This window comes from Odocoileus virginianus, chromosome 13, assembly GCF_023699985.2.
Source record: "Odocoileus virginianus isolate 20LAN1187 ecotype Illinois chromosome 13, Ovbor_1.2, whole genome shotgun sequence".
Taxonomy (NCBI): Eukaryota; Metazoa; Chordata; class Mammalia; order Artiodactyla; family Cervidae; genus Odocoileus; species Odocoileus virginianus.
This window is the reverse complement of record NC_069686.1, coordinates 35,347,659-35,362,170: the sequence shown is the minus strand read 5'-3', so window position 1 is coordinate 35,362,170 and position 14,512 is coordinate 35,347,659. Positions and strand designations below refer to the sequence as shown.

General features: G+C 42.0%; 1 protein-coding gene across 7 annotated transcripts in view; it reads right to left on the bottom strand.

Moving 5' to 3' along the window:
• CACNB4 (calcium voltage-gated channel auxiliary subunit beta 4) overlaps positions 1-14,512 on the bottom strand; it is a 261,708-nt gene that overhangs the window by 42,184 nt on the left and 205,012 nt on the right. For 5 of the 7 annotated variants that reach the window (XM_070476202.1, XM_020900402.2, XM_020900404.2 and 2 more), the window contains 6 exons: positions 12,609-12,731; positions 8,106-8,236; positions 6,208-6,284; positions 4,668-4,687; positions 4,362-4,442; positions 2,995-3,053 (listed from right to left, as the gene is read on the bottom strand). In XM_070476202.1, the coding sequence (XP_070332303.1) occupies positions 2,995-3,053; positions 4,362-4,442; positions 4,668-4,687; positions 6,208-6,284; positions 8,106-8,236; positions 12,609-12,731 (491 nt within the window). Of the gene's footprint in view, positions 1-2,994; positions 3,054-4,361; positions 4,443-4,667; positions 4,688-6,207; positions 6,285-7,453; positions 7,797-8,105; positions 8,237-12,608; positions 12,732-14,512 lie in introns of those variants that run through there. The other 2 variants (XM_020900406.2, XM_070476204.1) reach the window with 2 other exon arrangements.

Below are 14,512 nucleotides of genomic sequence, written 5' to 3'. Positions count from 1 at the left end.
GAAAAGGTGGCTAGAATACACAGAATAACTATACAAAAAAAGGTCTCCATGACCCAGATAACCATGAAGGTGCGATCACTCACCTAGAGTCAGACATCCTGGAATGTGAAGTGAAGCGGGCCTTAGGAAGCATCACTATGAACAAAGCTAGTGGAGATGATGGGATTCCAGCTAAGCTATTTCAAATCCTAAAAGATGATTCTGTGAAAGTGCTGCACTCAATATGCCAGCAAATTTGGAAAACTCAGCAGTGGCCACAGGACTGAAAAAGGTCAGTTTTCATTCCAATCCCAAAGAAAGGCAATACCAAAGAATGTTCAAACTACCACACAATTGCACTCATCTCACACACTAGCAAAGTAATTCTCAAAATTCTCCAAGCAAGGCTTTAACAGTATATGAACCAAGAACTTCCAGAATTTGAAACTGGATTTAGAAAAGGCAGAGGAACCAGAGATCAAATTGCCAACATCCGTTGGATCATTGAAAAAGCAAGAGAGTTCCAGAAAAACATCTGCTTCTGCTTTATTGACTATACCAAAGTCTTTGTGTGGATCACAATAAACTATGGAAAATTCTTCAAGAGATGGGAATACCAGACCACCTGACCTGAGAAATCTGTCTCCTGAGAAATCTGTATGCAGGTCAAGAAGCAACAGTTAGAACTGGACGTGAAACAATGGTTGCAAATTGGGAAATAAATATGTCAAGGCTGTATATTGTCACCTTGCTTATTTCATTTATATGCAGAGAACATCATGAGAAATGCTGGGCTGGATGAAGCACAAGCTAGAATCAAGATTGCTGGGAGAAATATCAATAACCTGAGATATGCAGATGACACCATCCTTATGGCACAAAGTGAAGAGGAACTAAAGAGCCTCTTGATGAAAGTGAAAGAGGAGAGTGAAAAAGTTGGCTCAAAACTCAACATGCAGAAAACTAAGATCATGGCATCTGGTTCCATCATTTCATGGCAAATAGATGGGGAAATAGTGGAAATAGTAACAAGCTTTATTTTCTTGAGCTCCAAAATCACTGCAGATGGTGAGTGCAGCTATGAAATTAAAAGACACTTGCTCCTTGGAAGAAAAGCTATGACCAACCTAGACAGCGCATTAAAAAGCAAAGATATTACTTTGCCAACAAAGGTTGTCTAGTCAAAGCTATGGTTTTTCCAATAGTCATGAATGAATGTGAGAGTTCAACCATAAAGAAGGCTGAGTGCTGAAGAACTAATGCTTTGAACTGTGGTGTTGGGAGAAGACTCTTGAGAGTCCCTTGGACAGCAAGGAGATCCAGCCAATCAATCATAAAGGAAATCAGTCCTGAATATTCACTGAAAAGACTTATGGTAAAGATGAAGCTCCAATACTTTGGCCATCTAATGCAAAAAACTGACTCGTTGGAAAAGACCTTGATGCTGGGAAACATTGAAGGCAGGAGGCAAAGGGGACGACAGAGGATGATATGGTTGGATGGCATCACCAACTCAATGGACATGAGTTTGAGCAAGCTCTGGGAGTTGGTGATGGACAGGGAAGCCTGGCGCACTGCAATCCATGGGGTCGCAAAGAGTTGGACACAACTGAGCAACTGAACTGAAACTGAAGTCTGTACTGAGATACTTAGCAATTCACATAATGGCACTGAAGCTTTCTGCTTCCTTGAACTAAAATGTCAATTATTAGAACTAAAATCCCAGCTTATTTTCTTTCTATTATATATAGTCCCAGAAACTAACAAATACTTTAAACACAATTATCCAGAAGGTTTTTCTTTTAACAAATACATACAATTTGTACTTAAAGCATTATCATGTTTGCTTTTTTTCTTAAAATATCACATTTTTTAAAACCTATGTGGAAACTTTAAAAAATATCTTTAAATACTTAAAAATTTAGTAAGCTGGATGCATTTATCCATACTTATCCATCAGAACTAAGTTTTCTTCATTTCTAATAAATCTTCAGATATTGATTTCATGTGGTTATTTTTACACGGAATACATTCTGCATTGTGAAAGAGCTTAGTTCTTAGTATTGAGTCAGTGTGGACTTTTTAACATTTCTCTGCAAAATACAGAAGCTTCTTCCAGATATTTTTCACAAAACTAAAATGATAAAATTTTCCAGTGGTTAAAGACTAAGCCATGTTGATATGGGTCATAGTGGGATAGGATATATACAAAAGAAACCAATAAAATAGCAAGGTAATTTCTAGTAAAACACACCAAGAACTGAATATTCAAAGAAATACTACTCCCTACAAAATAGTCACTTTGGGAGGCTTATGATGAAAACAGGCTTCCTTGGTGGCTCAATCAGGAAAGAATCTGCTTGCAATGCAGAAGACTGCCTACAACAGAGTAGACCCAGGTTCGATCCCTTGGTCAGGAAGATGCCCTGGAGAAGGAAATGGTAATCCACTCCAGTGTTCTTGCCTGGAAAATACCATGGACAGAGGAGCCTGGCGGGCTGCAGTCCATGGGTTGCAAGAGTAGACACAACTTAGCAACTAAACCAGCACCACCATGATGGAAACATTTCTTGCACTCTTCTTTTAAGGAAATCTAGTACTTTATGTCTTCATATGATACACATGCATATATGCACGCACACACAGTTCCCAAATGACTCTATCCAACTAGACCAGCGACGCACCGTATTGTCAGAAACATTCTATAGTTTTCATTATTTTCTCATAAACATGTTTGATATGAATTCAATTACAAGTGAGAAAGTAAAGACTAACACATAAATTTAAATAAAACAAATGGATTATTTTCCTTATCAAGGTCCTTTTACTTTAAGAGATTCAATGCTATACATCCTAACTTCGTATTTTCAGAGCGCTTTCATTGTGTTCTCCCTTGAACATTGACTTAACTTTTAATTAGAGAGCATCTGCAATCGCAGGAAACATAGACCTACAAATCAATTTATCATGGTGGTTAAAGGAAAATAAAAATGCAAAAGCATCTGTATGTCTCACCTCCCATCAAACCTGTGCTTCAGGAAATCAAAGAGGGCTTTCTGCATCATGTCTGTGACCTTTGCAGAGGTGAGAAAAAAAACAATGAGGCAAACAACAGCAGAGAGAGATAAATCAAAAGTGAGAGAGCTGCAAGAGAAGGGCACTCCAACCAAACAAAGACCTTATCACAGCTATTTGTCTGCTGGGGGCGGGACAGGGCAAACAACCATGAACGGAGTTTTTCACTTAACCTACTTGCACTCACTCAGTTTCCCCCATTGGTTCTCCTCCAGAGTGCTGAGGGGTGAACCAGCGGTGTTCACTAGGCCCAAGACAGACTCTCATCTCTTTTTTAGGGGATAGAATGGCCACCAGGAGACCAGGATAAGCTGGCTCTGTGCACAGGTACGGCCTGTCCATGGCATACCTGAGTGGTGCTTGCCTGCAGTGAGGAGCAACTAGAGCTCCTTGGGCTAGCCCCAGGCCCGGCCTCCTGCTAGTCTGTGCAAGTTGGTGGACATTCTCCACATCCAGGGCTGGACTTCTGTAGACCCCTCTCTGCTCTTCCTCAGACAGTCCCCATTGAGAGGGGGAGGGGAGGGGAGGGAGTGAAAGGGGAAGTGGGAGAAGGAGATGGGATTCTTAAACCTGCGTCAAAGAGCTTGATTAATTCACTCAACAAATGTGCACTGAAAGCTGACTATGTGCCAGATGTTGTGCTGATTCAGTGGGAAGGGTGCCATGGAGGTGGCCCACCTTCAGATAATGTCCTACCCATTTATTCTTGTCCATGCTGGCATCAAGTCAAAATGGCATCATCTGAAATGCAGGACATCTAAGTGTTTGCTCTCTTCTTCCTTACATTGCTTAGTTCATCTCTGAAGGAGTTCATTGATATTTTTAATGGAGTTTTTTCCCTTTTTTACATCCTTTAAAATAAAGAAGCAGGGAAATGTTTGGTGGAATATGCCATCGTCTTGAGCACCCAGCAAAGTGAGACTGGTTGGTGCTCTGAGGTGAGGTTTGCTGGCAGACTGCTTTTATGTTCCCCTGTGCCGTTCATTCGTTATTTTTTCTAACGGCAACAGGAACCGTCGAGACAGATAAAATCCTTTTCTTTGAATTGAGAGCAGAGCAAACCTTTGACCAGAACTTCCCATTATAACTATTTTCAGGGAGCTATTTCTAAACACTGTAATACATGAAAGATGAGAAGAGGGCCAGAGAGGGAGGAAGTAGCAAAGGGCCACACGAACCCCACAAAGCACCTCCCGTCTTCACAAGCTGAGGGCCCGAGTGTAAGCAGACCCCAAGGAGGAAGCTCCCAGTGGCTGTCTCCTAGGTTCTTGATCAAGAACTGAAGGGTAACAGACTGATATCGGTACCTCATAGCCCTTCAGCGATGGCCCCACCAGCACCACCGGACGCATGGATGGCACAACGTCGTAGGGGGGGATGTGCTCCGTCTGAAAGAGACGATTGGACACACATAAGAAGGTGTGAGGGTCAGCAGCCCTGCTCCACAGCCACAACATTCACAATCCTCCGGCCAAATGAGAAATGATAACCACGGGTCCCACCAAGGAGACGCCTCCCTCATTTTATAGGCATTTGGGTCACTGAAATGGAGCATTGCAGGCATTTATGGATAGAAACCTTCACAGGACATTTAAAAAGGAAACATGACTTACCACTTTTTGCTTCTGTTTTGCTAAAAGACAACAATGAGAGCCATATCAAAATATGTAATCTCTGTCATTGTCAGCACACGATTTTAAAAGATGGAAGAATATGCCAATTTGTCCCTGTCATTCTCGTCATTTCCCAATCACCCACTCTGCAGAGTATTACTCTACTATTTCATTCTGGTCGGGCCAATTGGGAAGACACATGCAAAAACAGACAACTTCCTCCCGGAACAGATGACCTCATACCCTGATTTCACAATGGGTGGGGAGGGTGGATTGCATAACATTGGCTGGGCCAGCCACAGGCCATGGGTTGTTCCCGTGCTGGACACAGCATGTGGTGTGGCTGAGAGCAACTTGGACAAACCAAATTTGATAAAAAAGAGACTTAGAACAATAATTTGTATAATAATGACCATCACTGCACTCACTAGTTATTTTTGGATGTGTAATTTTGGTAAACTAGCAGAAGAATTTGCAGTTCTTTTTGGGTCCTTAAGGCTTTCTGCTCACTTTCCAGAACATGGACATATTTTTCCTACTGCATTGCTTTTCATTTCAAGTAAGTTTATAATCAGTTGTTCCTGTTCTTTTCCTGTGTGTAATAGTGAACAGCTGCAATGATTTAAATGTACAGCAAATAGGGATGAGGCAAAATATACTCAATATCTGTGGCTTTGTGGCCACCCATGCAGTCCTGTCCATTTGGGGAAACCTAAAGAACAGGACTTTGGTTCAGAGCCCTGGAGATCAGGGTTCACATACAAGGACTCAGATACTCAGATCTGTTCTGGAACCAACCCAGTTTCCTGTAGTTATGGTATGCCAGGATAGATACTGGATCTGTCATTCTGAATTGATAATCCCAGATAACATTAATGCAGCATCCATTCTGGGGCAGAACAAAATGAGCCTGTAGAGCCAGGGAATGTGGTGGAAGAAAAATTCTTGCTTGAATACCTCCACAATTTCTAATTGCACAACAACTCCTGATTGGGCCACATCACTGTCCCTTCATTACCATTAAATTCAGGGTTCAGTTGTCTGCTACTCAAACAGAAATGAGTCCATTTGGGCCAAACTTCATTTTCTGCTTCAGCCCTCCCCACCTCCACACTCAGGCTGTACCAACACTCCCTGAAGTTTCACATGAAGACTGAAACTCAGCATTTTCTTTAGAATGCTTATAAAACTCATATAATTGGCCCTCACCATCTTAAAGTGTGCTGGGTTCTCGGGTGGAATAGTGAACTTGCTTCTGAATGATTTATACAATAGAGGGCAAATAAGATTGTACAAAACCATGAGCCATATCAAAACATGTAATCTCTGTCATTGTTACAATGATCTGAATTTCTAGTAACACAAGTACCCTTTAAATCAAATTAAATTACTAGAGAAAAGCAAATAAGCAATGAAATATTAAGTAAAAAAATCTTTAAACTGCTTCCAAATTAGTAAAAAAAATATTTGCATGTATTTTCAAAGATTAAGAAAAAAATACATTCCAATAAAAAAAAGAAAGTCTAACTAAAACCCTCACCTGTTGATGTGGGAGTTGCTCGAAATGTCCCTGATACCATTTCTCCGAGACTTGAAGAAGAATTTCCACTGGATTTCCTAAGATACAGAAAAGGAAGTTAGGACTCATTCCCCAGATTCCTTGAAAATAGAACTTGAGAGTACAAAACTTTCTTTGGCCTTAATCCTACTAAATAATTCAAAACACACCAAGTCCTGCTCTTAGAGTAGAGCTTCAAGGATCTGTCCAAATGTTTTCTTTGACTTCCTTTCTCAGAGAAAGTGGGAAACTAACTAGGATCTGGAAATGCTTTGCGAAAGTCTGTTTCCTAATTATTCAATGCAGAAATGAGGCAAACGAATCACTAATAGGAGTGTTCTTGTGAACCGTCTGCTTAACTGACACTGACCACCAGTGCACTGTTGGATGTCAAACACAGCTCAGAATGAGCAGAAGAGTAGTCACTATTATAGGAACCAAGGATACAACAGTGAGGGGAAAACAAAATTCTTTCCCATATACAGACAAATTCTAGTGGTGTCAGTATCAATCAGATGAATAGGTAAAAATGTATTTTTGATAGTAGTAAGTGCAACAAAGAAAACTGAAGGGGAGAGAAATAAGAAGCAAGGGGAGAGAAGTGGATTCAACTTTAGATATGGTGGCAGGAACTGGATCATTGAAAAGATGATATTTAACACAGATCTGAAGCAGATGAAGGAGTGATCCAGTGGGAAAGTGAAGGAAAGGGTCCGGTAAGAAAAAACAGCAATTGCAAAGGAACATAGGTTTTCACATGGAGCAGCAAGAGAGACAAAAAGTCTAGAGAAGTAATAAGAGGGACGAATCATTAATAATATTACAGGCATGTTATATCCTAACAAAGGTCAATAATTAAAAGTGGGGCTCACACTGTACTACTGTGATCTCCTATCACTGTTTAAGAACTTCCCATTACGACAAAGGCAAAAGGGCTCCTGAAGAACAGAGGTGTTTTTTGTTTTGTTTTGTTTTTTCCATTTATTTTTATTAGTTGGAGGCTAATTACTTTACAATATTGTAGTGGTTTTTGCCATACATTGACATGAATCAGCCATGTATTTACATGTGTTCCCCACCCTGATCCCCCCTCCAACCTCCCTCCCCATCCCATCCCTCTGGGTCCAGAGGCGTTTTTGAAACAGAAAAGGATCTAATAGCAAAAGGAGATTGAGAGTTAAGAGAAAGAACTAATTCTATTTTAGGACTTTCAAAAACAGTAACATACATCAAATCAGTGCTTCAGTGTAGGCTCACAATATATGCAGGTTTAGTATGATGCTGGTTTGTCCTCTCAGGCTTTGCTTGTATTGCTGGGACCTTTAAACACCTGCATTCTGATCTTGGTGGACACTTCATTGTTCACTAGAGGTTAATTCATCTGAAGCTGGACAGAGTCTTCCCTTTATTACCAAGCAGTGGCCACAGAAAACCCTGGAGAAGCTGCTACTAGTCCTGGGCTGGTATTGCATGTACCATGGCTTTCTGTGCTCACTTCAAAGAGAGTCTCTGAAAGATAACCAAGAAGAGCTACGATGCCAGGTCAGGCCAGGCCCCCACTTACGGTACTGTTAAAGGATGCCCTACACAACTCTCACAGAGGGAAGCTCAGGTTCCCAAGAGGGTTTGTTGAGGTCACAGAAAACAGTCTCCACTGTGGAATTCATGTTGATTCCAGGAGTCTCCGGCTTCATTCAGTACGTAACAGGGGGCATGAACTACCTGAAACCCCCTTGTGTCAATTTTGGAAACACCTTGCGCATAGAAAAATAGCTTTTACTTCAAAAGCATACGTGTTTAACTTAATAAGGAAACTTGAAAACATCACCTAATTTCCCTACTCCCTCCAAATAAAATGTGGAGAAAAGAAGGAGCCTTACCCTCCGTGAAAACGTCCTCTTTTCTGTTCTTGCTGAATCCGTATGTTCTCCAATCTCAGCGGACTTGGGATGAAGCCAATCTCACAGCCTTCTTTCACCAGCCTTCCTATCCACCAATCATTGTTATATTTCTGGAACACAGAAATAAAGATGCTATCAATTCACTTATCTTCACATTTATTCATTTCAGGGGGCCTAAAGACTGAAGCACTATGTTATATTATACTGTACCATATTATATATACAAACACTATTTATAGTATATTATACCATATTATATATATATATATATCTGGGAGGTGTCCAAAGAATAAAGCAAACTTTCTAGTCCAAAAGCCAAGATAATTAATACTTCAGGGTCTGCAGGCCATATGGTCTCTGATGCAACCTCTGTCATCTTCTGCTGTAGTGTGGAAGCAGCCACAGACAATACGTAAACACGTAAGCATGTCTGTGCTTCAATAAACCTTTTCTTTCTGAAAGACAGCAGGCTGGTTTCAGCCCATGGGACACAGCTTGCTAATCCCTGGGCTAAAGTCAGGTCTTAAGGTTCGGATTCCTTTGGTGCTTGTCAAGAAGCCCTCGCCACATCTTTGGGAATAGATTTTGTAAGAATAAATATGCACCACTGTAATTAGAACTCTGGAAGACAAGAGAGACAAGTCTAAGATGAAATACACTGAACAGTCTGTTATTTATCAAAAGCTTTGAGGTAAAAATTCCACCGTACTATCTGTATTTTACTCTCTCTGGGGAAAAACAATATAATCTTCCAAATACAGATTTGCCAATCAAGGTCCATCTTATTACCCGAAGAAAAACAAGCCTACTCTCACAAAGACTAAGCATATTTTACATAAGTGAAATTTTTGAAGTAATCTCCAAGTGACCTGAAATCCAATAGGAACGAAGGAATTTCCATTTAAATAAAATCCAAGACATGTAACCTTGGGAAACAAACCCACACAAAGGCTTCAGTCAATATGGGGTGAACATGGTCCTATTTGATGGACCAGCAAAACTGCATTTGTAATGACAGATTTGCTGAATTTTCTGACTTTTTAAAAAATGCACAATACGACAGCTGCAAGGTAAGTTTTATTTGGGGCAATATGAGGACTATAGCCCAGGAGACGGCATTTCAGATGGTTCTAAGAAACTGCTCCAAGAGGCAGTGGAGGAAGGTCAGAAGGAGTACATTCAATCAAGCACAAACAGAAGCTTTCTGCTAGTCATAAGGAGCAGTCATCATTAAGAAGGAATTTAGTGCTTTTCTAAATATGAGGAGATATAAGAATTGGGCTCATAAAATTGGCTCCTGAAAAATACCTAACTATCTGAAGACCAGTTATGCCAGTTTTTCCCAGAGCACCGAGCGCCTCATTTCTGCTCTCCACTTGCAGAGGGTGTTGAAAGTCAGCAGCTGCAGCAGCGCATGATTTAATCCTTACAGAGGCAGATGGCAAGTGCCCGTGTTGTTGTTGAGTCGCTAAGTCGAGTCCGACTCTTCCGGGCTTCCCTGGTGGGTCAGTCAGTAAAGCACCCGTGGCAAGTGCCAGTTTGTAGCTGACAAATCCTAGGGCAGAAGGCGTGTTTAATCCAAGCTACCTTTCTCAAGGGAAGGTTTCAGCTAGGTGATTTCCACAAAACAGACATTAGTCCTACTGTTTACATCCTCCAGAGACAACTCCGAAAACCTCCTTTATTGTCTTTATTAGTGTCGGACAAGTTAGCTCTCTCTCTTTGATCCAGGAACCATCTCATTTTTTCAAAGTGTAACTCTATATGGTATATTTTGCTTAGCTCACAGGACAGTAGAATTTATATGTATATGACATTGACACGCTGAGAAGGAGAAGTGGATATTTCCATTGAATCATCAAAGCACGAAATTCCGGGTGACTCTGAGTAATTCTGAGTAACAGTTTTATACTCAAAAGCAAAAAGATATGAGTTAGAGATGTGGCCTTTGTTTTGCACGGAGCTCCTACACAAAGCACACGTGCCATGCCGTCTGAGCCTGCACTGAAATGTGAGTCAACCTAATATAAAATCTTGAACAGTCTCGGTCTCAACTTCTCCCATCTTTCCATATTTTATTTCAGGATAACACTCCTGAAATAAATGGGACCCCTTTAGAATGTTTGGGGCATGGATTTGGAATTTAAATTTTACTGTGGTGGGGACAAAACAGACAGTGAGTCATAGTTTCCCACAGCTTAAGTTACTTCCTGAAATCAAATTAGCCCACCAGAACACTAACTTACTAACTGCTACCCAAATAATCTTAAAGGGGTTCCTGAAATAGTTGATGTAACTTCCCAAGATGTTCTACTTTCTTCTAGGAAACAGCTAAAGCACAGAGAAGATCTGACTCAATGAAAGTTCTTTGAGTCACTTGGGGAAAGTTACATTGTACATTCAAGGGCTTAAATCGCTGGTCATTCGGTGTATGTGATGAGGACAGCTGTAGCTTTTCTCTGCTTTTAAGCTTTTCATTACTGAGAAAGTAATGAAAATAGAGCATACCAAATGGCCTTCTAGGTTACGGATGAGAGGAAAGGCTACAACTCAATTATAGAAATATGTTCACTTGTGTTGACGTTCTGGGAGTACATGCCAGCTCCCTGGCAAGGTCACCTTAGTGATATTCCAATTCTTCTCATTTTGCTTTCCTGAAAATGATGAGCACTTTCTCTTCCTAATGTGTTTCCTTATCTGAGATCTCAAAATCTGAAAACAAGTGGCTCTAATCCATATAGGATTTCCAGCTCAACATCATACATCAAACTGCCAGGCAAGGGAAAGTCACTGGTCGAGGAGGATATAGATCAAAAAAGCAACCAACAAGACAAATGGAGACGATTGATGGAATGGAGGAAAGCAATAAAATGCATCAAGGTGGGGGTGCAGGTGTGAGTACTGTGCATGGAATATCTGAGGACTTCTTTTATTGTTTCAAGTGCTGCTTCTCCTTGGAAACAATGGGAATGGGCAACTAATGAATGTGGTTTGGTCGTTTTTGATGAGAATGGTGACACAAAGTCACCCTAACCTTTCAGGTGCTAGGGCACATGTTTCAGGTTGAGAGTCCTTGTCTTTCAGGCAAATATGAATATCTCCCTGTCATACATGATCTAGAAAGCAGAAGAGGTCAACTTTATGCTTTCTCAGTTTCTCATAACCAAAGCTGTGAGTACCTAAACTCATCTTTTCCCTATCTGTTATAATGAGTAAGTGTTCCCCTTCCTATCAAAGGTCTGCCTCATCACTTGGGGTCTGAATCCCAGGCTCCCTGACTACTAAATCTTCCCACATTTTCCATCAATATCTCTTCTTTTCTCTCTGTTAACAGGCATGGACACAGGCTCTGATAGCTCCCATCTTGAAAGAAAACCTCTTTTGACTTCATACCCTCTTCAGTCTACTGCCTGATCAGTGTCAGCTCCCTTGGAAGCATGGTCTGTGCTTGCTAAATATACTTCCTAACTCCCCTTCTCTCCTCATCACACTGCATCCAGCTTTCATCTCCCCAACTCCAGACAATTGTCGCAGTGACCTCCACGCTGCTGACCACCGTGTGCCAACCCAATGTCCATTCCTTTCTCCTCACCTTAGGTGACATGTCACAACACTGGCTGCAGCTGGTTGCTTCCTCCTTTTGAACACACTCTTCTCTGTTGATGTCCATGAATTGCTCTGTCCTAGTTCTCCTCCTATATCTCAGGCTTCTCCTTTTCAGTTTCCTTATTTGCTGAGTCTTTTCATGCACCCCACCTTTGCAGGAAGGAATTCCTTTGGATTTGATCCAGGGCTGCCTTCTCTCCTCCTTCTCCTCTGTCTTTAGATGACTTCATTCATTACCACAGCTTTACATGCCACCTGGATAAACTAATGATCCAAATGTGTATCTTTGGCCCCACCCCTTCCTTTGAGCTCCAAATTCTCACATCTAACTTCCTACTTCATTTTTCCTTTGAGATGTCCACTCCCCAGATTCCCTTCCCATCTGTTCTCACCCCACCCTAGTCATATCCATCCTAGCTGCTCAATTCATAAACCTTGATTTCCTTGATCATCTTTGATGTCTCCCTCAATCTTAGCTCCTCCACAAGGTCCATCACCAGCACTCTTCATTGAATTCCCACAATATACCTCAAATGTGGAGACAAATAGTTTTCTCCATCTCAGTAGCACCAGGATGGCTCAATCCCATTATCCCTCATCTAGAATGGCTCTAACGGTCTCCCTGATTCCAGACTTCTCCCACTCCAATCCACTGTCTCTCCAACAGCTAGTTTTATTTTAACTGTGTGATAATGCAAGCAACAATCTCAGTCTTCTAAATCTCGATGAGGAGGGATAGATTTGTAAGCCTTTCCAATTAAATGAGGCAAAACACTGGCAGCTCCTCAGGGCTCCTCTCCATTTAGTTTGGCTCAGAGCTGATTCCTGGTCTTGATTGTGCGGCAGGTTAAGGAATGCAACAAGCCCTACATTTACCTCTTTTATGTGTAGAAAGTCCTTCGCGTCAAAGGAGATGGCCGTGCTTGGAACAGGCACATCCTCGTCCAAGGCACCACAGTAGCTCACATTTGTCTTCACGGCAAACGCTACGGGTTTGGACTGGGAACAGAACCATGGAAGAAGGATGAAGGGAGGAAGATGAGGAGGGTTTTTCTCACTGAAATGTAGAATCAGATCACGGAGAGTACCATGCAGTAAGAAAAATCACTTTCCAAGGAGGGATCTCAACTGGGTTTCGCATTTCCAGCCAGCACTAAGAAATCTGCAGAAAGGACTCTGAAAAGGATTCCGTCCTATTCACCCAACCGTGTTCCCCATCCTGTCATACTTTCCAACATCCCAGAGAATTGTGCCCCAGAGACTTGGGGAGGGAAGGCAGAAGGGGCAGCCTGCTTTGTCCTTTCGTCATAAAACTTAAGTTTGTTATTTTATTTTCTGACGTAAAAGAGTCCTTTGACTCTTTTTACCTCTTTTTGGCTGCACCATGAGGCCTGAGGGATCCCAGCTCCCCAACCAGGGATTGAACCTGGGCCCTCAGCAGTGAGAGGATGGAGTCCTGACTCCTGGACCGCCAAGGAATTCCCACGTTTATTATTTTAAATGATAACAGATACCCACATCTTGGGGTACAGGAAATGTATGCTGGGTCTTAAAGAAAAAAGAGGTGGAGGGGTAAAATAAATATTGTTGAAATAGCCTCAGATCTGAAAACCTGCAGGATCCCACTCAACAGAATATCTTGTCCTGGCAGGGAAAAGAAAGGCCGGCCCGGCTGGGGCAGACAGGCAGGGTGGAGCCGTTCACACATCATGTCACCTTCTCCCTAGCTAACAAAACTGCTTCTGAAACTCTTTTTAGACAAATTCCCCTGCAGCAGAGTGCTCCTGGGCGGCTGCAGCTTGGCAGAGGCTCAGCCAACCTCCAGCTTCAGCTGACAGCACTACTGCTGACATTTGGGTGACCACAGCAGCCACAGAATAGACCCTGAGAGAAAACTAAAACAGAAATTAGCCACGAGAGAACACACCAGGTTTCTGCAATCCTGGGCTGCTCTATTCTGCAATCCTGGGCTGTGCTTAGTTGCTCAGTCACCCATGAACCCATGGACTGCAGCTCCTCTGTCCATGGAATTCTCCAGGCAAGAATACTGGAGTGGGTTGCAGTTTCCAGCTCCAGAGATTGAGCTTGGGTCTCCTGCATTGGCAGGCGAATTCTGTACAACTAGCAGGCTGCTCTGCTATGGGCTCATTTCTTCATGCTGGGAACACGCCTGGAGAGCAAGAGGGTTGAGGCAGGACCTGGATTAGGGTCCCACTGACACCTCACTGCCTCCAACCCCCTTCCACCACCTGGCACAGACATCACGAGTGTCAAAGCAAAGGAAGACACTTCCTGAGCCTGCCTCATTTTCCTCTTCCCCCTCTTTTAAATATTTTACTGTCAAAATAGAAAAGGGAAGGAGTTCACTTTATTTGAGCTTCCATTTTTTTTTCCTCCTAAAACTTGGAAAGACTGGATCAATATGCCTTAGGAGTCTATCATGAAGGGCAAAGAGGAGAGGCTGACCAGGAATCTGTTATGTCCATTACTGTGAATAAAATTTCATTTCAAAAAAGGGGTCTCAAAAAACAGTCTGAAAGACACAGCATGGGAGATCGCTAGTGACCCGTTCAGTTCTAACATTCAAAAATGCAATTTGTTCTTTGTTGCCTCCTCTGGGGTCTTCTTCCTCTGGAATATCGGAAGGTCTCTTTTAGGAAAGCCTTTCATTGCTCAATTTTACTGAAATGCTAATCATTGTTCAAAGCTCTGAACAGGGAAGGAACTTGAGGTGGGAGACTGAAACCAGGAGGGAAGGATAGAGACATCAACAGTGCATA